Source organism: Lipophrys pholis (genome assembly GCF_963383615.2).
Source record: "Lipophrys pholis genome assembly, chromosome: 15".
NCBI lineage: Eukaryota > Metazoa > Chordata > Actinopteri > Blenniiformes > Blenniidae > Lipophrys > Lipophrys pholis.
The window spans coordinates 5,989,416-6,016,247 of NC_137642.1; the positions used below are offsets into that span (position 1 = coordinate 5,989,416).

Below are 26,832 nucleotides of genomic sequence, written 5' to 3' on the forward strand. Positions count from 1 at the left end.
GCTCTTTTATCATATTCACACACTCTTCTGGTAGCCGAGCTCTGCCCACCTCTCACTTTCTTTCTCCTTCTCTTTTGTTCTTTGTCCTTCTTCTTTTTTTTTTTTCTTTTCTTCGTCTCTCTCTCTAATCTTTTCTCACTTCTTTCGACGGAAAAAGTCATACAGCAGCAGGTGTCTGATGTTTGTTCACTTTCTGGCTCCTTCACAGAGGCTCTGGACATCCTGAAGGAGATGAAGGAGAAGGAGGCGGTGCTGAAAGACACGAACCTCAACACTCTGTTTTACCTGCTCAACTCAGTCGCGACCAAAGCCCCCTTCTCCTCCTCCACCATCCCCACCATCCAGAGGCTGCTCGACACCATCTTTTCCCTCGGACTGGCCAAGCCCACGGCCAATCTCTGCTCGCCCCTGATCACAGCCTACCTGGATAGGTAAAAATCAAACGAGTCACACGTGAAATCAGGTGGCAGATTTCATCGTCAAATTTATTTTTCTATTTGAGTTGTATGGCTGAAGTTTTGCCCCGACCAGCCAACAAGCTCACTTTTTGTCTCTGCGTTTTGTGTCTTTGTCTGCCAAAGCCTGTTGCCAGGTGTGTGTATGTATGTGTGTCTCAATGAGTCACTCATCTCTCCCTGTGATCATAGCTGAGGTTATATTCTGGGTCAGCGATTCAGACAGAGAGAGGATGTGGAAATTGCTCATTTATGATGGAGGGGTGTGTGTTTGCAGCGTTGGAGCCAGGTTTTGTTTATTTGAGGATGCGCCAGCTGCAACCTCTCCCATGAGCCCCCACCCCTGATCCCCCCCCCCCCCCCCCCCCCCCCCACTGCTGTCCTCCCAGGCCTGTGTGTGTGTGCGGTGAGCGATGGCTATCCATGTTCTCTCCCCATAATACAAATATGCAAATGAGCATCAGCAAACACTGGCTGTGGGGTCACTTGTACTGCCCCACCCCTAGACTCTATTCAGTGTGTGTGTGTGTCGCTCGCTGTATGCATGTCTCTGTTCTATTTGTCAGAGCGGCTTTTAAGTAGATCAACTCATTAGCATGTTAATTATGTACAGAGCACTAATTGCTGGATTTACCGTAGACACGCAGTGCACCAGTAGGGGCCCATCACCACTCCCCCACACACACACACACACGCTTTCATACACAGTTTACCTCGAGTGTGCACGGTGAAGTAGAGGTAGACCTCTACGGTGACGCTTGCACACACACACACACACACACACACACACACGCACACGCACGCACAGCGGCGCTCCCCTGCTGCTGTTTGTGTTGCCGGTAAGTCTGGTCTCTGGCACAAACAAGAGCTTCCAGGTTCACTCGTTAATCACCACCTCTCCGAGATTAGCGGGCTAATTTACTCCTGGGTCATCCACGGCAGCCAAAACACAACCGCGCACAGCAGCTTACCGCAGCCCCGCTCACAAATGAAGTACCAGTCGTCGTTTCCACCGAATGATACTGCAGCAGGCGCACGCTAATTAACCCAAGAGAAGTAGACCGCTGCGGGCATCTTCCCGCCGTGCGGTCGGCTGCTCGCTCGTGGTTTGCTGGCCAATTGTCAAAGATTGGTCAATACAATCAATGTGCAGATAAAAAAATTGTTCAGTTCACAATTTAATTCAATTCAACTTTATTTATATCGCCCCACATACAACACAGTGACTTTCTCGGTGCTATTAACAGAGAGAAACCCAACCCAACAAATCCACATGGGCTAAAATAATTTTTAGAGTGACTGGTAGTTATAAATCATCGACAACAGCAACACCCCTGCCCACGTCTTACTTTAGATCTGATATTTAGTGGTTATTTTTACCATCAAGAATCAAGCTCCAAAGCGTCCCTGTAAACAGCTTCCCGCTCTCATACATTCCTCCTTTACCAGCAATTCAGCGATAACTCGGGTGATCAAGTCGATAAGTCAATGCTAACTTAAAGCAAGTTAATCACACCTGAAATAAAGTGCTCACTGCACAGACTGGAGTTTACCACCACAGTCCGGTGGTCCCTCGTCATGGTTTTGGTTGTTTTCAATCTAAAGTAAACCTCATGGTCCACCTGCCGTACAGCACATAAGATATTTCTGTCTCTCTCTTCACACAAATACAAAAGATGGTGCTACAAATACCATCTTATGTCACTTCAAACTGACAGTAGCTCCATCCCGCTATCTTCTTTTCCACTTTATTCAGCTTAATGTTGCAGGGTGTTGGAGCTGATCAGAGCTTATTATTTTCAAAGCATACATTCTGGACCGGCGACCAGTCCATTACAGACACACACACACACACACACACACACACACACACACACACACACACACACACACACACACACACACACACACACACACACACACACACACACACACACACACACACACACACACACACACACACACACACACACACACACACGCTATGAATAACTCATACCTGACTGTGAAAAATATAATCTTACTCTAAATACACATCAATGTGTAGAAAATACTGACTTGATTGTGAAATGTCAGTCTTTTTGAATTATTCAAACTTCTGTCATTGAACTTAACCACAACATGCAAAAAACAACCCGAGGATTGAGCTTTCATCCGGCTAGTTATTGATATACTCATCACCTATTTGATTTCTTTATGAATACATGATTTTAAAAGCTGACCAGATTTGTGGCTGGGTTATCAAATCAAATCGATCTTTATCCATATAGCCCTTTTCAGACAGTACAATGCAGCTCAGCGTGCTTCACAAACATTAAAAGGAAACCATTTACAAGCATACATACCTTCACATATATGAGTATGTGTAAAATGCATGGACTGGAAAAAAATAATAATCTGGTTCCGATTTGGTGAAACACAGATCATATGACTTTGAGAGCTGCAAATAGAAATGTCCAGATTTAAAGTTTATTCCTGCTGCATGCAGGAAAAGGAGAGATACACTTCCATCTCCAAATATTGGACCACACACATCTGGTATGTATAAAATATGATCTGCATTACATCCTACATTTTATAAAACGTAACTACAACCACCACATGTTTTACGCCCAGGAATCTGTATTATCTAACGGGATAATACGTTCCCCAGTCACTGACATAGAAAACAATTCACAGATAAATAAAATAACTCTACAAGCTATTTAAAAGAGTGATCTAATAATGTCACTTCACTCTTGAAAATCTTACATAAATAAAATGGAAAATAAAATCAACTTGCAGCAAAGTGATCAATCAAATCTGGCTTTGCTGTTATATTTGACTTGGGCTACTGCAATTATGCAAACATTAATATATCGAAATGACCCATTGCGGTTGCTCCGAGTCACAGTATTGCTGCGTTCATCCAAAGGGAGAACATGATGAAAGTCGCCTGCAGCTGGAGAACAGGGTCGAAAGAAGAAGTAGCTGTAAGTAAGCCATTCATCACTGAACAGTACTTTATCCGTCACTTTTACTGTTCATCCGCATTACTTTGCAACGAGAGGCGTCGCGTTTGATCGCAGATCAGTGGACAAATGTGTCTCCTGTGAAGGCGCGGCGGCGGGAAACACGTGGAGCGTGTCGCCCCAGCGGCGGCCCGGGTTCGAGTACCACCACACTTGACTTCTGCTCTCCCGGTTGAATCTGCCTCCTTGCTCTCTTCTCTTTTCATCTTTTATCCCCATCCGTTCGTCTCCCACCTCTTCATTCCGTCAGTCAGCGGACAAACAGACTGTCGGGGAAGGAGGAGGGGGAGGGAATGGAGGGAGGCGATAAAAGAGGACAAAGCCAGGCATCACTCCCGCCTGCACCCATCTCATCGCTGCGTCAGCGCTAATGACTTAATGAACACTTCTCCACCAGATTAGCCCTTGACAGCCCATCATGTGCGCCGCCCCGTTAGCCCTCACGCCCGTCCGCTCAGCATTGTGCGTGCTAACCCGCTAGCTGGCAGCTAGCTCGGATTGCCACTTCCTTGTGGGAGTGATTAGCGACAGTAAATGCTAATGAGTCCGACAAAATGAAGAGCTGGCAGGACGTATGATAAGACGGCAACAGTGATGATGGGAGAGGAGGAGGAGGAGGAGGAGCGGAGAGCACTGAAAGGAGATGAGTGGCTCAGAGGAGAGGAAAAAAAAAAACCCCATAAAAGAAACGCCTCATTCACTCCCACTCCTCGGGCCTGAAAGAAAAAAATGGAAATCCTGAGTCGATAAAAAGAAGCAGCCCCGAGTTATAAAATAGAAGCAAATGAGAACAAAGTAGGAGATAAATGAACAATGCAGGAGAAGAGACGTCAAGAGACACCCTTATCAATTCAGGCTCAACACATTCCCGCTAAGTTGTGGTCCACAAACGGTGAATCAGCATTTCGTGACTCTGATTTAGTTTTAAAGATGTTCTTCATTGTGACCACATCACTTGTTTTGTTTGTTTTGGCGTCGTTTTCTGGTTTCATTCTCAGAATCTGCCATTATTACCTCAAGCAAGGTGTCGAACCTTATGGGTATTTAGATATTGAAGCAAATGGAAACAAAAAGTAAAAAGCAGGAAGTCATCAGTCAGTTTCATTCTTTTTTTTAATTACAATTTTTTATTTTTTTCCCAAGGAAGCTTCAAACAGATCAGGATTTCTTTTGCAGAGACCTGAAGGTGGTAACTCGACCTGAATCCAATAAAGAGAACAGCGAACATCCCCAAAATAAGCTTTATTGTCGCTGCTCTCTTGGTTTAAAGCAGATGTCTTAAGAATAATGCTGACATCAAATAGCTTCGAAAGAAGAAAGGCCTAAAAGTCACCCTGAATGTTGTGCAGATCAAATCGGAATTTAGTGATCATAATAAGAATAACGAGGAAGAGACGTAAATAAATAATGCTAATACATTCGATTTATAAGTACCTTTCACAATAAAGGTCAACTTGCAACAGTCAAGACAAGCAAGTAAAGGAGCTTAATGAGGAAAGATTCAGTTGAATGTATGAATATGAGCTGCTGTGATCCAACAGAATAAATCAGTTTAATCAGTTGAGTGTATTTCGAGTTGACACTGCAAATGTGTAAAGGGCCAGACGAGTGTTTCCTGGAGCAACACACCGGATCCCAATGGCGACTCATTCCTCAGTGCAAACACAAACTCGGAGTACAGATTATCTACATCCTACAAATGGTTTTTAAATTTTTTCATAGACCTGTTGGTTCCAGGTCCAGTGAAAAGTCACCTGCGCTTCGTTTCAAAGGATTGACGATGCAACTTTTGAATACCTCGAAGCTGCTCATTCAGCATCTCACACCAGTTTTAGGAGTGTTCTCACCACTATGATCGGAGCAAATAATTCCTGATTCCGCTTTTAGCTGAAACTGTTGATTTTATTTGTACATCTGCTCAGTTTCATATATTTACAGGCCCTTTACATTCCTGTCCTGTCCCTGATTGGATTTGGCACGGGTACTTTTGATAAACATAACGCTTTACGATAGCAGAGAAATTGTCCCAGTGGTTTTGCAAAGTTTTTGAACATTTCTAACATGAGCTTCTAATTCTGAAGCAATAAAATCCAAACGAATCCAGTCATGAAAATGTCCATAAACTGAATACTAGTGTTGCTGTTTTCCACTGTAACTCGTTAGCCCCCCCAAAAAAACCAAGAAGTTATATCAGATGTTTGACTGCCCCTCGGTGGCCAGAATGATACTCAAAATCTTTAAAGCTACATTTATGTTGATCATTTTAACACACACACTTTCACCTGTGTGTGGCGTGAACGTCATTTGTAATAAGTAACTGCCATTCCTGAAGGCACGAAACAGCAGGCTAGTGGTGTCATGATCGCAGTCTCATTTGCGTTCGGAGACACAGACACCTCGTCCTCCCTCATGCGAGGACAGTGGCTTGATAACAGGCCTGCCCATCTCCTCTGAACAAAAGAGCGGGACAGCGAGGGAGGAAGGGGGGGGGGGGTTGAGGCAAAATGAGGCTTCCTTGTCTAATCCTTCAGGTTTCCACCGAGCAAAGCGCTTGTTATTTTTTCAGGGCTTAATTGGCTGGAAAGTGGCTGACATGCAAAGTTGGGGACATTAACAGGGCTGCACGCCACAGTAAATGGCAACGCAAAGTGACAGTTAAATTGTACCTAGGGGAAATTATCCATCTTTCGACATCTTTAGCTCTTTTTTTTTGGAGAGGGAGGGGGGTGAGTGGAGGAAGGCAGGGGGGGTGTAATTGCAACGCAAGGCCCTTCTTTTTTCTTTCTTTTTTGTTTTTTTAAGCTACGAGTAATGCCCCCCCCCCCCAGAAAAAGTGTCATTAGAAAGAAGAGCTCCTAAGCAGGTGGTTAGGAGCTGGATGAAGGGATGAATAGTGGACGGAGAGCAGGGATGACAAAGGTGCACGATGAGTTGAATCAACACGGGATGGCTCCAGGCTGAAGATCCACAACACGTCTAAGACTCGTTGGTTTACCAGCAGATGTTTGCATTGAGTTCGTCTAAATTTGGAATGAATTTCATCCGTCCTGCTCCCTTCCTCTTGTCTCAGTCCATCCCGACACTTTCTCTCATTTTCAAAAATCTCTTAGCGACTCTTCTGCGTTTTTCAATCAGACTGTTGTGTGCTTGAACAGCCTCTTGACTGACGCTGCTGAATAATGTTGTCCCTCTTCATTTCAATTAGCAGACCTCTTTGCCTTGCAACCCTAATCACCCCCCCCACCCCCTGCTCTCTATCTCTCTTTTTCTATATCTCCCTACAAAGTCAAGGTCATATTGCTTGTTTTTTTTGTTTTTTTGGGGGGTGCCGTTGGTTATTTTGGATGCATTTCTCATTTCTGCTCATCTAATTGATACGAGGAGAAAACACTTCAGAAATTATACCTGTTCGCTCTCAAACTGTCTCTCTAACGCTTCATCTGCCTCTCCCTCACTCCGTCTGCCCCCTGCCTCCACCGTGGGTGCCCTACCTGCTTTGACCTCCATGTGATTGACATGGTAATTACCCAATCAACAGATTGATGGCTGCCCTGTCACAATAGAGGGGATTGAAGTGGTCTCTCTCTCTCTCTCTCTCTCTCTCTCTCTCTCTCTCTCTCTCTCTCTCTCTCCCCTCTTTTTCCTCTTAGCTTCCCATTCTCCTGCTTTCTTCTGGCTGTCTCGGTCTCTCCACTCCTCTCGTTATCACTCCCATCAGGCGCGCTCGTCTTCCCGCAACTCGCTCTTTTGTTTGTTACGCGGGAGGAGAGGCCGAGCGAAAAAAAGAGAAACATCAGACGAACGGAGCGATCCGCCAGCAGGGGTTTCTAATGTTGCCGCCGTATTCCGGTTAAATTGCTCGGCCGGGGTTGGGGTGGGGGTTTTGAGGTCGCCGGCGGGGTGGGTGAGCTGATGACATGACTTAAAAAAAGAAAATGAAAAAGCAGGGAAATAGAGGGAAGGAATCAGGAGTGAAAGAAAGGAGGAAAAAGGAAATGAGATGAGAGGGAATGAGGGGAGGTTAAAGGGGGTTGGACAGGACAAAGGAGGGAGAGCGCAGGAGAAGTTGTGAGGCGGCGAGAGGAGCTGAGGAGAGAGGCTAAAGATCAGCTGAGTCCTTTTATCTGTTGCGTTGCTTCCCCTCTAAAAGCCTGTCCAGAGAGACATTAGCCCCTCGCCGACAGGTGTGTGCCAGTGCGCTTGATTGTGTGAGAATGATGTATTGAGGCCAAAAGGCTTCATCACCTACAGTTGTGCTGTCATGAATTCAAAGGCCTGTATTGTTGAGGCAGGTCATAGAGGCTGAATGGGAGGTCACGGGGTTAACACCGCATGATACGCTCTCTATTCTTCACCCACGCAGTCCTGTACATGACTGATTGGACAGCCTTGGCATCTGACTCGCTCTCTGCCCCCCCCCTTGTGTGTTTGTGTGTGTTTTTGCAGCGGCGACGTGCCTGGAGCTCTCGAGGCGGCGTTCGAGTGTCAGAAGCGCTACAACCAACTGCCTCGCATCCACGACATCGTCGTTGCTCTGGTGGAGAAAGGAGATACCGAGTCGCTGCAGAAAGGTTGCACATCTTTAATCTTTATTACACACCAGCAGAAACCTCACGCGGAGTTCTGATGGAATCAAGCTTTTACGGTGTTATAAGCTTGATTCTGTGCTTTGGACAAACATAGGTCAGAATTAACCAAAGTCAAGTTTGTCAGTGAGTGTTGTGATTATAGATTAAATACACTTTAGTTATTTGTGCATTTTATTACTTTAACATCACATTCACACTCCCACACCAATGGTGACTCGCACACCTTTGAGAGCAACTTCGGTTTCAGTTTGTTCCCCAAAGACACTTGGACATACCTACAGGGCCCCAACCTTGGATGTAAAAGCCACTCTGAAGGGGAAAAAATCATCCACTCTACCAACTAAACTGTAGCTGCCATGAAGTCGTGGTTTAAAAAATAAAAACAACATACGCATATAATCCACTTCTGATTATTGTCTGCTGCTGAAACATGTGGGAAAGAAAAACATTTGCTTAGTGAATCTTTGTCAGTTTTGATATACCAACAATGAAAATACATATTTTTCTCAAATATAGTTTGTATTTGAACATTTATGCATTTCCCAGGTTTCCAGCTATTCTTCAGCCTACATTTTTATGTGCAAAATTTTTGTAGAATTATTGAGAAATGGAAATTCTAACAAAGTACTGCACCTTATTTCTTGTGTTAAATGCTAAGAATTGATTTATTTCTTGGATCTTTCACAAGTATTGAAAACCAAATGAGAATTTCCCATTAGATCAATTAATTTTCTCTTCCGGCAAAACCGTGTTGGAAGTCTCAGTTACACATTTAATAGAAAGATGTTTGCAGCTTCTTCTGTACCTCCTCCGCTTCAACAACAGCACTGGCTTTGAATATCGGCTCAAGCGCCGGTGGTGTTAAATACATTTACTGCAAATGACGATTAGAGATGTCGGTCAAATCTCGAACACACAGTGGGCAGAGAATTGTCACACTTCGAGTTGATACCTGAGCTTACTGGCAAGGCCATCATTTCAACAATATGCACAAATATCTCGCCCTTTACAAGCTGGCCGTGTCCAAATAGTCTCATTAAAAGCAGCACTGCACTCTGTTGCTGCTTCTCGCAGCGATATTCTGATTTATTCACTCTCCTGCTCAGCTTGATCCAACTCTTTTTCTTTTGCTTCACTCTCACCTCTTGTTTTGTGTGCATGTGTGGAAGTGCCCATTCAGTGTTTGCATTAAACGCACACGTAACAAGTGCCGGCGCCTCTTAAGAGGAGCAGCGAAGGAGAAAGGTGCAGACCAGGGTTGCGCTGAAGCACGTCAGCCTATCAAATTTCCCCGCGGTCTCTTTGCATGTTGACAGCGGCGCGTTGTAAAAGGTCAAGTTCAGCGTGCCGCGGGGGCAAGTGGCTCCGGAGTGCATAAAGGTTGAAACCGTGCAGTGGAGCACCTCTTCACCTCTTTCCCATCACTCCTTCCAACCACAGCGTGACGAACTCTTCGGCGACGGTTGCTGCACCCTACAAGACAAAGCAAATTTTACAATCGGCTAATCTGGAAAAATTGAATAGTCCTCCCTCGCGCTCCATCGCATGAAAGCTACAGAGGGATGACACAAAGCTGGAGTCGCTGTCAGGCTGACGGCGCCATCAGAGAGCAGAGTGCTGCCGCCTGCTCCACAGTGGCTCAATCCTGTGGACCCATGCTTCAGCAGTGCAAGGCACGGATAGTCTCAAAATAAAATTCACCTTAAAATGTATCTTAAATAAAATAAAACCAGCAATTTATTGAAACCACAAACTGAGAGCAGACCGGCCTTCAGTGGTGGGAAACGTGGCACAGCTTCTCATAAGGTCTTCATTCAAACTCCTCTGACCTTGGTTTGGGTTCAAGCATCAGGAGGAAAATTCAAGTGGAAGGTTTGGAGAGATTCTCACAACTACAACAAAATATGTTCAAATCAGAGAATATTTTTTAAGACTTTCAGGTTGCTGGTGTTAAACCTAATCTTGAAAACTTGCTGCTTCAGGCTGAGGTCCACCTTCTTTTTGTTTCTTAAAGCTTCCAGCAAATCAAATTCATGAGCATTTGTACAGAAATAATCCTTCAAGTCAGGATTTAGAACTCATCATAGCACAGCGACACTTCTGGTGGATATTACCAAGCATCTTCTCACGGTTTTGGGCAGGAGACTTTTCTGTGTTTTTTAAACTTTTCAGTTTCACTGCTGCAGTCGACACCTTTGATTATGAAATTTTAAACACACACACTGATCAGATTCATTGCCTCGAGGAACATCTCTGAGCTGCTTGGAATCATTTTCATCAGACTTCACTTGGTTATGTGAACAATGGTTTTTCCATCTCTTATCAATGTTACTCACGGAGTTCCACAAGGTTTGGTTTTGGGACCCACAATTGTTACACAGGACAATCTTCCTGCATAAGGCTCTATGAAATCAGTAAAAAAAAACAACAAACTATTATATACGTATTTATTTACCCTTAATTTGTGGAAACTACAGTGAGCTACTATGTAAAGGTTTAAGTGGGCTGCTCTTAAACCTTTATGTGATGTTTTGGGGATTTTAAAGAGAGACAAAAGTTGGAAAGCAACAAAGTAGTGCAGACAGATGCAGTAACATAAAATAAATGGCTCTCCATCGAGCTGCTCCGTTTTAATCTTCATTACACCTGCAATTAGTCCACCTGGTGACAAACTTGTTCGCTTAAGATCTGTGCTGTGATTCAAGTTGTCAAACCAAAGAAAGCTAAATCACACAATGTTACTTCAAATGACACCCAGTAAAGGATGAGGGATTATTCTTTTGTCCTGTGCTTTGCTGAATGTGCAAGTCCATTTGGATAACTGAAAGTTTGCAGAGAGCGTGTGCGCGGTACCTGTCCTGAAGCTGCAGGACAGAGATAGTACGTAACGCTGAGCAGAGCGCTTTAGCAAGTTTACCAGGAGAGCTTAGGCTTTCATTCGGGACCCGTTTGTGTGTGTGTTTGAGAGCATTCGTGATATGGCTGCTTTGTGCCTGGGACATTGTGCCAAATAATGGAATCAGACGGAAAATGAGGAAGTGTGTGGCGTGTTTGTTTACTCCGCAGGCATTTTTATTCATGACCTTTCTCTGCTCTGTTTAACCGCCTGTCCGTCTTCCTCCTCAGCCATGGACTTTGTGAGTCAGGAGCGAGGAGAGATGATTATGCTGTATGATCTGTTCTTCGCCTTCCTGCAGACGGGCCGCAACCGTGAAGCTCGCAAGATTATTGAGGTAAGTAGAAACGCGCACACGCTCACAAAGGATGCATTATGGGAGGCAGGCTGGGGTGTCTTGATATTGTTTCCTCCTGGATTTTAGTTATCTTCAAGAAGTGCTTCGAGTGAAGGAGCTCATTTATTAGAGAATGCAGTTCTGGAGTTTTAACAACTGGGTCAAAAAAACATAAAAGAGTGGGTCTGCTGGCAAAAAGAACGAACTCGACCAACGATAAGTAAACTTTGCTTTTGTTTTTAGTTTCAGGATCTCATTTTTGAAAAGAACAATAATGAAATGAGTTAATGCGAAATGTGACCTTCACCTTTATTTAGTTTGTAGGCCTATGGTATGATCATCCTGTTGTTTTCTTTTCTTCTTTTTTTTACTTTGATAAAGGAAAACCTGTTAAATCCTTTGAACTATTTTATGGACATAACCAAACGTTTAGAATAATAACTTCATTTATTTATATTGCACTGTTCAGAACACATGTTGCACAAAGTGCTTTACAGTAAAAACACAAACGAAAAGGCGAGACAGAGGAGACGAGCTATCAAAGAGACAGACAAGCGGTCATTAAATTATAGACAATTATTATTATTATTGCAGACAAAACACCACTGGCGTAGGTGAAGACTATTTGAATAGTTTTGATTCTTTTTTTTATTTGGTCATCTGGTTAATTAGTTTTTGTTTGTGGCTGATATTTTTTCATTTATTTGCAATAAAATATTTAGTGTGAGATGCACAATACTGACAAACTGAGGATGGGAAGACAGAAAAATACAATTCCCAGGTACCCGATTCATAAAAGGATTAGGGAGCAGAATATGAAGGTATTGATTTTTATTTGATAAAATTTTTTATTTGAATTAATATTTGTTTTTTAATAAATGTGTGTGCGTGTGCGTTTTCAAATACTTTTGGTAATATTTTGTAAAACACTTTAAGTTACATTTTATTGACCGCTTTGTGAATAAATTGGTTGACGTTGATTCAGGGCTGCACGGTGGTGTAGTGTTTAAAACCCTCACCTCACAGCAGCTATACTCCCGGTTCAATTCTGGGCTTAGGGAGCCATTCTTAGGGAGTTTGCATGTTCTCCCCTGAGCCTGAATGGGTTAAATGGTTTCCCTCACCACCCTGCTTATATTCCGATGTCAGCTCTGACCGGCTCTTGGTTAAAGCAGAGGTAAAAGAATGAATGGATTTCACTTCTTTATTTCCATCATGAATATACATTAAACTGCACATAAACCTTAGTTGTTCTTATTTACTCCTATAAAACCGCCTTCTTTAACCCTTTGTCTACTTCTTATATTTCTCACCCCTTTTGCAAATGTGTTTACACTGAAGCTGAACTAGAGATATGGCATATTAGTCTTAAAGAATTGAGAAGGTAATTCTACGTGATTGTTCTGAGCCGTGCAGGACCCGCAGCTTTTATTCCGCCTGGCTGTAAATCATCTGACCTGAATATTTTCTGAACCTTTATATCTTTGTCATCTTAAGTCCAACTGTAAGCCCTGTAGATTAGTGTGAGAAAAAGAGAGAGACAAAGCGGTCGGATGAGAAGCGATTTTCACGAGGATAAAAGTGAGCAGGGCGGTCTGGGACTGGATAGCAGGACCGAGAGATTGATGAGCAGATGAATGGAGGGATGAGTCCAACATCAGAGGAAGAGAAACAAGGCCATTATGTGGTCTAATCAGGATGAGAACCAAACAGAGGAAAAAATACCTAAACTGACATCACTCTCTGTTTTTCTCTCTCTCGTGTCCTTGTCTGCTCTAAAAAAGGGATTTGCCCCTCTTGAGTATTTCCAAACCCTCTTATATATTATCTACATGTTATTGTCGCTGTCATTCCTTTCCGGTGAGATTGTGTGACTGTTATCCTACTTATAGACACGCCAGTGATCTGCGAGCTTGTTGATGCCTTGTAAATAGATGTACAGTTGGCTTTGTCGGAGGGAAAGAAAAATCAGATTGGAGTCCCACTGAATGGATGTGGGAGGATTTAAAATGTGGGTATATGCTGGAGAACATCTTGTAACTGAAGGACTTTGGCATTGAGGAGGTGGATGGACATGAATGAAAACATCAAGGAGTTATTACAGCTTCCAGCGCTCAAGCAGTTACTTTCTCGACAGATAAATGAGAGTTTTGAAAATGTTTCTGTTGAATGAATGCTTAAAATCAATGTTATCTTTTTAGTGTTCGTCTTCTTTTGACAATGAAGAAGTTTCTTGTCAGTTTTTTTACACTTAATGTACAAATTGTAATGCCATGTGATGCACGACCTAGGCATTTTACTAACCTGCCATTCGCTGTTATATATATATATATAAATGTTGCATTGAAACTTACTTAGAAACCAGAAGCAAATGGAGTAATATCACTAATGACCTGAGGAGGCAGTGTTGTGCAGTATAGCTCATATGTGAAAATTGAAAGGAACAAAAAGACAATTGGAGTATGACAGAAATGACGATCTTATAGAAAAAAGTTCTGTGCGGATGTGTGCTTGAATAGAAACAAAACTACAACACAACTTCAACTGGACATCGGGACAAAGAAGCTTCACATGACTTGTCTCAACAGTTTAAACGTTTTAACTCACAAAGTTGGGAGCATAGGGCAACGAATTATCCCCACAGGCCAAGTTTATGTACTACTAGAGACACAAAAACTTATTTTAGCTGCTTTTAACCTGTTTCATCAACGTTAGAATTCAAATATTCCACATGAAATGAACAATGTGCACTGCCCCCTACTGGATGTATTGATTAACAACCACAACAACATATTGGAAGCATGTTTGGTCATTTACCCTTAACTGCTCAAGTTATATCAGGAAGGACGGCCGCCTTAAAAGTCTTGTGACCTGCGGTGTGTGTATGAAGTTACGCTGCTCTTGTGAGTGACTTAAATATTTTCATCTATAACTCAGAAAGACATATCACAAAATAAAAGCCTTACTGGAAGCGTCTGTTGTCTGATTTCACCTGTGAAACTTAAAGAATTTAAATGTTTTTGGAAGTTGGCACACAAAGTATACTGATGTGAGCGATCACGTTTGCTAAGAAATCACGACTTTGATCAAGTTTTTGCGGAAAATCTTTTAAAATTGAATATTTATTTGGTAAACAAGAAGCATTTATGCAAATTTTAAAGACATTTTGCAAGCATGTTTGTTTCCCTATAGTTGCTGTGTTTACATGACACCGAAAACACGACTTTGTTGTAGGAGGACAACTGAACCTGGACCTCACAAGTACATATAATCGCATTAGCTCGACTGAAAGGTGGAACTACTTGCATGTATACCAAACAGTTGGGCTGAAATGAAGAGTTTTACATGTGTTAGAGTACCAGGAATACCGCTAACCGTAAACTTTTCACTTTAGTCTCGACTGTAGTTATAGTCTGTGTCGTCGGAGCAGCTGTCGCTCCTCTCAATGAACTGAAAGACACAGAAAGCCTCAGAGTCCAGAAAGTAGTTTCACTCATCCGTGTGCGCCAAGTGTCTCTTGTTGCACTGGCGTGACGATGGACTCGATTATCAGGTGATGTAACTCCCAGAGAATCATATCCATCACTCAAATATGCGAGCACACACACTTAAATGCACAAATACTTTTCTTTTTTCTTTTTTTTCCTCCCCTCTCTGTGAGAGCGTCAAGTGGCGGTCCAGAGTGGTGTGTCTCTTTAGGCTGTGTTTGGTATAATTGGCAGCTGATTAATCACAGCTAATTAAATGTAATGATAGAGAAAGGTGGCCAATTTTGTGCTAAATGGTCATAGTTAGGTAGGGGATTGTCAGGTGGCCAGGCCTATTATTGCGGCACGTGTGTGTGCGATGGTCAAGGTTAGGTAGTATTGCTAAAGAGTGGCGAGCCATTATGTGTTTTTGTGTTAGGGAGAGGGGTTTGGCCACGAGCGCGCGCTTGTGTGTGTGTGTGTGTGTGTGTGTGTGTGTGTGTGTGTGTGTGTGTGTGTGTGTGTGTGTGTGTGTGTGTGTGTGTGTGTGTGTGTGTGTGTGTGTGTGTGTGTGTGTGTGTGTGTGTGTGTGTGTGTGTGTGTGTGTGTGTGTGTGTGTGTGTGTGTGTGTGTGTGTGTGTGTGTGTGTGTGTGTGTGTGTGTGTGTGTGTGTGTGTGTGTGTGTGTGTGTGTGTGTGTGCGTGTGTGTGCTAAGTGGCCAGGTGATTAGTGGAATTAGAACATTAGGAATTGAGATGGAGAGGGTTTGTTAAGTGGAGGTGAGGCGAGGTTGGCTCCGGCTTTTTCTTTACGTGTACGTGGACCTAAGGATGCAAGGGGTGGGGGGGGAAACCTGTTAAGATGTTTTAGCAGCTAAAGGCCACACAAGACTTTTAAAGAGGCACCGGGATGGACTTTAATGCACTCTGCTCCGTGTGTGTGTTCGAGGAATTGTTCTGATAATCTGACCTGCTCGACATTTTTCCATTATCTCTCTCTGAAAGGGAGCGTTTGCTGCTGTTTTGTTTTTACTTTGAATTCCTTTGATCTACCCGTACTTGTGTGAATTATGTGCCTTCTTATTTCTGAGGATTTTGTTTTTTTTGGGCACAGATTAGGGAGATTTGTCCATGGCGGATTCAAAATCCCAAACATATTTGTGTATGTGTGTATTTGAGAGTAGTTTTGCTGCTTTGAGCCCCCAAGACTTTAGCAAGTAAAAGGAATCGAAGGCAAAAAAAAAAAAAGAAAAAAAAGATGGAGCACTTGCACTGGGCCTTAGTCTCTAAGAAGATTAGACAGACAGAGAGAGAGAGAGAAAGCGAGAGAGCGAGGGAGATAGAGAGTGCAACACATTTTAATTTGTCCCTTTGGCTGGTTGAGTAAGAACATAATGCCTTTGCCTGGGACAGCTAGAGGGATGGAGAGGCAGGGGAAAAGAGCGAGGAGGAGGAGAGATTTGGAGGAAGAGGGAGGGATTGTGAGAAGTGGGGATTGAGAGAGGAAAAGTACGCAGCGGGGAGGGACGGTCAGAGAAAGGGATGAAGCCCGTCTTTTCTTCTCTCCCTCTCACGGTATGATGGGCTCCCATCAAAGAGGCCAGCGGGGCTTGAGCGCTGTTGATCCTCACTCAGATTAACTTCCTGCCAGATCGGTCCCTGTCCCTCTTTTTCTCTCTTTTTTTTTTTTTTTTTTTTTTTTTTTTTCCATAGCCAGATTACCCATGAAGAGAGGGAGTATTCTAAATCCTAGTCTTGTTCAGATTGTATCAGAGCCCCAGGAGACAGATGAAATCCTGATCACTGGTATTCCATGATAATAATCATCTCGTCACTCCACGTATCAGGCTAAATCGCAGCTCCACGAGCCTGCGGATCAATCTATGTCAGCCCAAGCTGACGGCCCACACTCTGTTTATCTACGTATCACTGCTGTCCTAAAAATACCGCAAATCTCTCAAAAATGGCTGCAGCTGCAGAGATCTTTTTCTCCATACTGCTCCTCAACAGCCTTTTGTTAGCGAGAGATTTTGACAAATACATAAATTTATATGTAGTTTCTTGTGTGTGTGTGTGTGTGTGTGTGTGTGTGTGTGTGTGTGTGTGTGTGTGTGTGTGTGTGTGTGTGTGTGTGTGTGTGTGTGTGTGTGTGTGTGTGTGTGTGTGTGTGTGTGTGTGTGTGTGTGTGTGTGTGTGTGTGTGCACTAACAAAATAGTTTAATTTCTCATTAAAAAAGTAGATATTTACACTTGAAACTCGTCAGTATTATTTCTTCTTTTAGTTCATTTGTGAATAAAAATGATTTTCTGTCACCTAATGGAGAAAGTTGGTTTGTAAGGTGAATTTGTACAGAATTCACTCTTCATTTGGAAATATAGTCGTTCTCTGTGATTTGTTGAATAGTTTAATTGGAGAGCAGGTGTCTAAACTGGTGCATCTGCATGTTGGATGAACTTCCTGCTGTTGTTTGTGAATAAAAAAAAGTTCAAACCTTTGCGCCATGTTGCACAGAATATGACTGAACATCTCTAGTTTGAAACCCGAGCCATTCATAGTAGGAACATGCAAACAACTCGAGCCTGAATAGTGACATGACGGACATCCCGCAGATCCGTTGTTCTTTTCCAACTCTGAAGAAAGAGTTGAAACGGCTAAAAAAAACAACTTTATAGGTTGTTATTTTTAAAGATTAAACCATTTGAATTTATTCGGAAAGTCACAAAACTGTTTCTTTTGGTCATCAAGGTGGCAGAAATCTGCTTTAGGGTTCAAATTCAGTCTGCATCATCCATCGAGAACCCTGAAAATCCCCTGGTGTGATGTTAATGTGGAACTGAGGCACCAACATCAAACGCATAGATTTCCCTTTGAGACCTGGTGATACAGCCCTCTGTTCTTAATGTGTCTTCTAAGCTGAATGGATCAATCAGTGTTTTATACGTGGACTTCCACAGGAAAAAGTAACTGTACATCCACACTGACATTACTGCACCAGTTCGGTGCAGCTGCACTCCATGTTCATCTTTTTTCATGGTTTCTTGACTTAGAGATTCTCCTTTCTTTGCTATTTCCAGACCCCCGGGCTGAGAGCGAAGCCCGGGCGCCTTCAGTGGTATGCAGAGAAATGCATTTCTTCTAACCAGGTAACACACTGGCACCCCTCCACCTCCACCCCCACCCCCGCAGGGCTCAACAGGCTGAAATGATGAAGGCTGCGCGGAGAGGAGCAGCAGCATAATGAAAATGTATGTTTTGTGTGTATAGATGGAGTCCTTGGAGCAGATGGTGGACATGACATCGAAGCTCTTTGAGTGCGACAGAGATGAGATGTATTGTTACCTCCTGCGGCTCTGCAGTGAGTCTCTTTTCTTTCATTTCTTAACGTTTGTATATTTTATTTTTCCCTATTTTGCGTTTTCTGTCAATGGGTTTGACCTTAGTCTCACCGAGCCCTCGCCCCCTCCCTTCATATCCTCCAACAGTACGACGTCCCAACCTTTTTATTTATTTATTTATTTATTTTTTGCCATCCTTGAGTGTGGGATCAGTGGTGAGGAAGCAGAAGACATGGTGTGATTGCTGCCGTGGAGAGCAGAGCTGTTAGCAGTGTGTGATTGGAGTGTTAAAGCTGATTGTCCAGCCATTACTTCCTCTTACACACACACACACACAACTAGTTGGTGTGTTTGATAAATTACAGCATAGTTGAGAGTCGGTCAGTTGATCAGATTAGTGCTTTGATTGCCTTCTCTCAGCATGGAGCGCTTTGTCACAAATTGCTCTTTGCTGCTGGCTGAGCAGTGAGCCGACGATGCAGCTGCACATTTTCCTAAAGAAATATACCGGCGCCTTTTTCCTCCCTTCCTGTCGCCTCACTTCCCGCCCGTTTTCAGAGAAGACCAACAACTGGCAGAAGGCGGAAGCTGCCTGGACGAAGATGCAGGAGGAGAACGTCATTCCCAGAGAGAGGACGCTGCGCTTACTGGCAGACATCCTCAAGACCAACGGTCAGGAGGTGCCCTTCGAGGAGCCTGAGGTAAAGTAAAGCCACAGACGTATCACTGATGATCGTTTTTGCTCCATTTTCAGTCCAGACAAGTCACACATTAAGCATCTCTTTTGTACATGCTCTTTCCAAGTTAAGACTGCAGGGGCTCAAAGTTTCCAGCCAATTCTGGACAAGCACCTGTGCTGGACAGAGAACTACACAGCACCCCGTGCACACACTCCTGAAGTCACCAGTTAACCCAGCAATCCCTTCTTTAGACCCTGAGAGGAAGCTGGGGAAAAACCCGCGCAGGGAGAATATGCAAACTCCATGGAGTGCACACGGCTCGAGCCCGAAGTCATTCCTGTTCAGTGTACCTGTGAGACAGCCGTGCCCACCACTTCAACCTTATGCTACCGACACACTATAATTTGAAAAACATTTTTCAATTTTATTTATGGTCATTTTGACCCCGAGTCCAAAAGGAAACGAGAATTTCATTACATATGATTTATTTAGACCCAGTCTTTGTTTTAATCTTTCATGACTGATTTGCTAAATTAATGAAGCGTCTAACAAAAAAAGCTTCAAATTGTTTTTTCTTACAAAAAATGATTAAAGTGATAAATTACTGAACCTTAACAAGACGCTGGAATAAAACAAAAAAATTGGCTACATGCCCTGATGGTTTAGTCTCCCTCTGGTTTGTGCAAGTTTAACATTCACCTGTATGAATGCAATCATCTGATTTATTAATGCGAACATATGAATATTAATGAAATTAATTAAAGCCCCAGTCCGATCTTTCAGGACGCAGTTGGGTCATGCCCGTTTATCTGCCTCAGGTTTATCTTTTCCAGAGAAACGGTTATATAAACTGCACAGATTACCCAAAGAGCGAGTTGACCTTCGCCTCTGATCGAGAGCGAACAACCCCCCAGCCCCCCGTGAAAACCCTGAAAACTCTTATCAGCTGCTCTCCATACAGCCCCCCCCCCCCCCCCCCCCACACACACACACTTTAAGCCTCCGTTCATTACATGCAGAGGAAACAGGATTGCGGCTCTGATCTGAAGTGTAGTCAATCAGACGGGCTGGCTGGTGAAAGGAATTACAGCCTGATCTGTCTGTAAATCTGTAATGCCCGACTAATTTAGCCAGCTGCTAAATGCCACCATATGGCTGCGGCGCCATGCCTGGTCGCATGTACTGTAAATGTGTGTGTGTGTTGAGCTGTAATAGATTTAAGTGGAGAGAGTCAGATTTTCTCTACATAATAAAAGCGATAGAATCACATTATCTTTTAAATTTTGCTTCGTTTTGTGCTGCTTTCTTCCTCCTTGCTGCGTTTCTTCAGCCTGAAGCATGACGAGACAGGAAGTGATTGCTTTTGCCTCAAGCAATGAACTTGGTGACCCCAGGGGGTCTTCAGTTGACACCCCCCACCCCCACCCCCGCAATTCCAGTTCTAACACACACACTTTCTTTTTTTTTTTTTTTGCCCCTGGGGTGCCAGACCTAATTTGCCCCCAGCCAATACAGCTTAACCCCCTCCCCTCATTGCTGCACGGGTGACCGAGCATTACGGGACCCTGTCCGACATTATTGCACTGTCACACACACACACACACACACACACACACACACACACACACACACACACACACACACACACACACACACACACACACACACACACACACACACCAGCTTGCTGCTGAGCACAGACTTGAGTATGTTTGCAGGTTTTAATGTATCGCGTTCTGATGGAAACAACAGAGTGACTTATACGGTTATATTTGGTCTTGTGTTATTTACAGACCTGGTACCAACAAGCTGCAGCCCCCCAGCAGGCGAAGCCCACGGAATCTTCCACCACGGCAAACGGCAGTGCTTCGTATCAGACCCGTGTGTTAGCCCTCTGCAAGAAAGGGAAGGGCAACGGTGAGCAGCGGCATGAGAAGACGCCTCAGGTGGAGGCATCGTTGGATTGATGTGGGATTTAGAATATGGAATTAAAATGACTCAAAAACACGGAACCTGTATAGAAACTGTGTTGTAAGATCAGCTTTTCTCAGTCACTCAATCTCAAATCCGGGACAAAATTAAAATGGCTGTGTGTTTTGTGCTGAAGTGTTGAATAATTGAGGCTCCATCTCAGTGAGGATACAGTTTACGTCACTTTTTTTTTGCATGAAAGCAGGCTCAAGTAACTTGAAGGAAAAGTTTTAGTTTATTAGTTTGGTTTAATTTAGTTTAATTGAAATGCATCTTATTTCCATTACATATAAAAGACAACTTTTCCCTCTGTTGGTGGTACATTGTAATATTTTCTCAATATTGTTTTTTTATCTTCCCTTCTCTCTGCTTATCCATCTCTCTTTCTGCAGAAGCGTACGAGCTGCTGAAGGAAGCTCATGAAATGGGCGTGGCGCTGAAGCTCACCCTGTTTGACCACACCATCCGCACCCTGCTGGCCAATGGCTCGATTGAGGACGCCTTGGCGGTCAAAGACCTGTAGGTGTCTCAGCACAGCGATAAAAAGTCACAAAAGATATAGAACATCAGTCATCACACTAAGAAACGCATTTTTCAAATGGTTTTTCGACGTCAGAGTCACTGTTTAATGTTTCCTTTGATGTTAAAAGTCTTATAACTTTATCACCCGCTGTAATGTGCAACGTAGGTTTTCATAAATTTGGTTTCTGAACTGAAAAGAGATTAAAACTAAATACTTAAATATGGAAAAATTAACTCTATCCTGGAAGTTATCTCCATCTGCCAATCATGACTTCAGAACATAAATTAACCAAACTAGAATTTTAGCTGAATTTATTTGCAATATTTTCAGTAACGGCAAACTATCATTTAATCCCTGAAATGTTGTTTTTCATAATTTCGACTGATCTTTAAAGTCCTTCACTATTCTCAGTGTCTAGCATCACTTTAATTAGTTATTTGTGGTCGTTTGAAAGATAAAGACGTTTTAAATTATACCACCGATCTTGTCTTAAAATGCTGAATCGTTTATGCAAGTGTCACTTTCACATGATATCACAGCTCGTTTGGGTTGCAAATCTTTGCACACATAAGTGAAATTCCTTTGCTCGCACAGCGCTCTGAGTCAAAGTGGGTTTGAACGTTTCAATAACTGTTGACACAGTCTCACACACTGGAAATGTGAGGATTTGTGCTGTAGTCCGACCATCAAGTAGGTCCCACAGTTGGAATTGGACCCTCAGCTATTTTGTTTGTTCGTAACCTATCTGTGAGGAGTCGAACATCCACAATTATTCCCATTTGGTGAGATCACGACACTTAAGAACAGCTGATATAAGTGAAGTATTTTTCCTCCGGGCCTGCAGACGGCTCGGCAGCGTTTCTCAGTTATAAGAATAAAAAGAAGCGTGCAGTGCGCTTAATGCTCTGCTACTTGCCCCGTCTCCTCGGCCGCTGTCCGCGGGTCACCTCGGGCTAAAATCGCATCTCCTCAGTAGACATGAGGATTATGAAGTGATTGTGTGTTAACACGCTCAGCCCTGCTGGATATGAACAATGGCTCTTACTAAGCCCCAAGATACACACACACACACAGACACACACGCTCCAATGTACAGATTAATTTTGGTTTTCTGGGAATCTAGTGACTTTGTTCAGAAACGTCTATCTTCTTCCAATTAGTAATGTATCATGTGTTGTTTTGTTACCGGGGCCATATCGGGGCTCGAGTCTGGAGACTAATGCACAAACAGACAGAGGTATTAGAGATCTGAGCTTAGCGCCGAGCCTCTGCTGTTTGTGTGTGTTGTTTTTTTGTTGTTTTTTTTATTTGGGTAATCTCCTTTTTCTTTTATCTCTTTTTGTCCCTTTCTTTGTATCACTTTCTGTCTGCGGAATAAAAAAACAGACACAGAAGAAAAGAATTAAGATAATAACATCATGACATCCAGTGAAAGAAGAGATGCCGCTACTGATTTGTGCAGAAAGGGGACAAAAAAAAAAAAAAGAATGTAAAAACATCTATTACACTATCAGTCTCTTTGCTGTTTTCTGCTCTCATGGTTCACTCTCTTATAATATGAGGAATAATCGTATCAATTTGAGAGCCGTGTTTCAACAAGCGCGAGGCAATAGGAGTGATAACCCATCTCTGGTCTCTGTTTGAATTGGTTTATGGCATCCCTGCGTGGATAAAAGCTGACTTTATCTGCACTCTTAATGAGAAGTGAAATGAGCTGAGCGGAGAGTCGGAGGAAGATGGAGACTGGACGGAGATAAAAGGAGCTAAATAGGAAAAGAGGAGTGTGCGGGGGAAGGGGGGCTTGATTTAATCACGTACGGGGATAATGAAGAGGCTATAGGCATTAGTTCCTCTGTGCGTGTGTGGGTGTGTGTTTGTTTTGGGGTAATCTGTACAGAATTGAGCAGCGGGGTGCTTATGGTGAGATTAAGGGATTGGGAGAGAGTGAAGATGATGATGAGAGGGGAAGAGGTGGACGGAGTCATTGGCTGGAGTGCAGTATTCTCAGGAGAAGGTGCAAGTGTTTCTGTTGTTTCTTCAGCTTTGACAGATTTTGTAAAAAAAAATTTTTACCCCTACACCCGATAAGAACAATTCAAACCCCACATCCACACTGCCCGGTGTCGGCGGCAATCCTGCGGCGACCCCGTTGCCGCACCAATCTTCAGCAGTTGACCCCCGGATGCCGCTTGGCCCGGCATCGCCACGACGATAAGGATTGCCAGCCTGATGCTCAATTGAGCGGAAGGATTAATCTGGTCTCAGGGCTATAATAATAAATAAAGAGAGAGAAAAAAGGCAGGACGCCAGCTTGATTGAGGTTTTAGTGGCAAAGAAATGAAAAAGAGGAGGGCTGGAAGGAGCGAGCAGACGGAAGGAGGACGGGAAGGCCCCAATACCGCGGCCGTAATACCACACAGATATACAGAACACACGTGAGGCGGCTCAGCAGGACGCAACAACACGTATACGACAACATCAATCAACCGCTTTATGTCCGTATTATTTTCAGGTCACAGCAGGCGCTCACACTCCCTGTCAGTCAGATTTGTTGCTTTTTGTCTCTTCCGTCTTGTATGTTTCAGCTCATGTTTTTATCCCGGCGGTCTCCACAAAGTCCAGTGCTTTTCTAAATGTGATGCCACATAATGCTGCTGAACTCGAAGCTCACACAGTTACTAACGCAGTCATCGCAGATTATAAAGATTCTTAACTTAGCGGTAATGGACTTTCGTGTTGCTTCACTGAGATATGGCTGTCGTGCATGAATAATCTCATGTCAAGGTATCAAAGTATAAGTGAATGCATTGTTTTGTTCACTTAGGTAGAAACGGTCCAACATCAGGATGACAGACACAAGATAATACCCCTTATAAAGACTGTCAACACGCTACATGTGGATCAAAATTAAGCTTTTCTTATTGAAGATTTATGAGGATTATCTGACGGTGGAAAAACAAAAAAGTTGTAACGTTACCTGAATTTAAACCGTTGACACAATACTCAGAAAATAATAGAGTACTTCAGGAAATACGGGACAAAAACAAGCTAAAGAAATAGAATTATTATCTTTTTTTGACAACAACATAGTTTGGTACAAATAGATTCTTGCTTAAAGCTGCAAAAAGGGAAATGCTACAATTTTTAGGTCAATGTGGGTCATCCATCCATCCATCCATCCATCCATCCATCCATCATCCATCCATCCATCCATCCATCAGCGTAAAACCCACAACAAGCACTTTCTGGTCATTTAGAGGCATCATCGATTTTGTTTTCGCCAGTTAATAAAAACCTGCAGACATCCATGTCCACACACTGTGTGCCAACCTTCCTAACCACTCCTCCACTGTCAGTCAGTGTCTCACTCAAACTCTGTGACTTTTCTCCAGGTGCTTACGCTTCTTTGTTAGTTCAATTGACTTCAAAATTGTGAAGGTTTCTGTGTGTGTGAGCTCTGTGACGGCACGGCAACCCCGTCCCTGGTATATTGTCTGTTACTTTTTGTTAGCTGGGCCAAAAAAAAAAAAAAAAACATAACAGGAAATACGAGATTGATAGAGTAGATCTTAACTCTAATTTTGCTGATTGGCAAAAGTACCATTGGGAATGTGTGTGTGGAATTATATTTGGGGTGAATGAAAGTGAAATTAATTCAATCAAAGTAAAATGAGATTGATATTACTGATGGCTGCATAAACAAGAACATTTCTCTTTTTTCCTGCACAGTGCTCAGTCTGAGACGCCAAACTTCAAGCTGAGTGAAATTGCCACTAATTTGCTCATCATCACACACAGCAAGAAGGGCCAGGTCAAAGGTAAGGAGCAGCACACACACTTCATCGTGTGTGTGTGTGTGTGTGTGTGTGTGTGTGTGTGTGTGTGTGTGTGTGTGTGTGTGTGTGTGTGTGTGTGTGTGTGTGTGTGTGTGTGTGTGTGTGTGTGTGTGTGTGTGTGTGTGTGTGTGTGTGTGTGTGTGTGTGTGTGTGTGTGTGTGTGTGTGTGTGTGTGTGTGTGTGTGACCCTCTCGTTGACATAATCCAACAAAAACCTAGTTTTTATGTTGCTATGTTACAGGGAGAATGATATATTACTAATGAAAATAAAAAGAATGAATGCGTGTCAGATCCCACATGTGTAAGCACACTCAGTTTTCAAAACCCACAAAAACTTGTTGCTTCCCTCCACAGAGGCTCTTCAGTACATGAAATCGATGCTTCAGTCGGACCATGTGCCCATGCAGATGGCCTTCACCAAGCTGGTGCAGACCATGGGCAGCCAAGGTGACGTGTCGGGGATCGAGGAAGTGGAGTCGCTGGCGAAGAGCCTCGGCACAGGAATGAACCTGTCCAGCATGTTGTTTATCAGCAACTCAGCCCTGGCACACATCCACAAGTAAGACCACCAGCAATGTGCGTGCGTGCGTGTGTGCGTGGAGATTTCTATGATGGATCGCTGAATTTCAGCTCTTAAGGATCGTAAAGATAAAGTACACTAAAAGGAAGCTTAGAAGGACCCTAAAACTTGTAAACAAATGGTTGCAGGGGTGCAGGTTACATAAGGGAAAGAGGAATTGTGTGTAGTTCATTGTGAATCTTTCATGCTTTTTGTAAACACCGTGATTCTTGTAAACAGTTAAATGCAACACCAGCGGCACATTATGACAAGCTGACGCACTCTTGAGTACAAGCTTACAGGGCGAGCGGGGCGTCAAGTACAAATAGGAAACACAGGCGTAATAGGATTATTCATGGACTCTTTTTAATGTCATGAAAACACCCGTCATCCGCCGCTGCTTTGTCGCTTCTCAAACATAAGGGGGGGGGGGGACTGAAAAAAACCACCACATTGTGCATCAAAGTTTCATTGTGCCACTTGCCGCATTAGCGCCTTCCTCGAGCAGCGGCGTCCCCGTGCCACCTCGGAGGGACAGCGGGAAGTGAAGAATAGCAAGGCGGCCTCACGCCCGATTGGCCTTGGCGGCGCGGGCCTGTCTGCTTGAACCCTGACCTGTGGGAGCTGCGCTCTGAGCCTCTCTGACACGTGCTTCCCCGCTGCGGCTGAGTCAAGCTGACTGGTTAAGAGCTGCAGCGGCAAGGCGAGCGGGTCCGGAAAGCGCAGCGCCACATTTACAGGGGCCCCTCGCTGAATTATTCAGACGGTCCCAGTCGCAACGATCAGCATAGATATGTTCCCCCACCTCTGGCCACACAGTCTGTTAAATATTCATCGCGACTGGTGACGGTGGGATGGGAGCGGGGAGCGTAAAGTGTTGGTCGTGAGGTCCGGGTTGCCAGATTGAGTTGTTTTAGGTTTGTCGCGCTTTGGTGTGCAGGCTTTGTTTGGTTGTGTCGACCTCAGCAAAGTGAACATTTCACAGTGCGAGTGGGAGAATTGAGTCGATCAACGCAAACCAGATCAGTTTTCATTTTCAATCTGTCAACATTCAAAGTTTAAAAATGACATTTTGGACCAATTTATCAGATGATCCATTGATGTGATCCTCATGTTTAAATTTAAATCACTGATGTTAGAGATTCAGGCTGATTTTATCATTTAGAGGGCATT

At 43.5% G+C, this 26,832-nt stretch overlaps 1 protein-coding gene across 1 annotated transcript in view; it reads left to right on the forward strand.

Moving 5' to 3' along the window:
* Positions 1–26,832, forward strand: part of lrpprc (leucine-rich pentatricopeptide repeat containing) — a 70,937-nt gene that overhangs the window by 31,263 nt on the left and 12,842 nt on the right. Inside the window, exons 23-32 of the mRNA XM_080482278.1 lie at positions 209–431; positions 7,913–8,037; positions 11,182–11,288; positions 17,830–17,898; positions 18,020–18,110; positions 18,649–18,791; positions 20,564–20,687; positions 21,134–21,260; positions 24,994–25,082; positions 25,455–25,659. Coding sequence (XP_080338404.1) covers positions 209–431; positions 7,913–8,037; positions 11,182–11,288; positions 17,830–17,898; positions 18,020–18,110; positions 18,649–18,791; positions 20,564–20,687; positions 21,134–21,260; positions 24,994–25,082; positions 25,455–25,659 — 1,303 coding nt within the window. The remainder of the gene's footprint in view (positions 1–208; positions 432–7,912; positions 8,038–11,181; positions 11,289–17,829; positions 17,899–18,019; positions 18,111–18,648; positions 18,792–20,563; positions 20,688–21,133; positions 21,261–24,993; positions 25,083–25,454; positions 25,660–26,832) is intronic.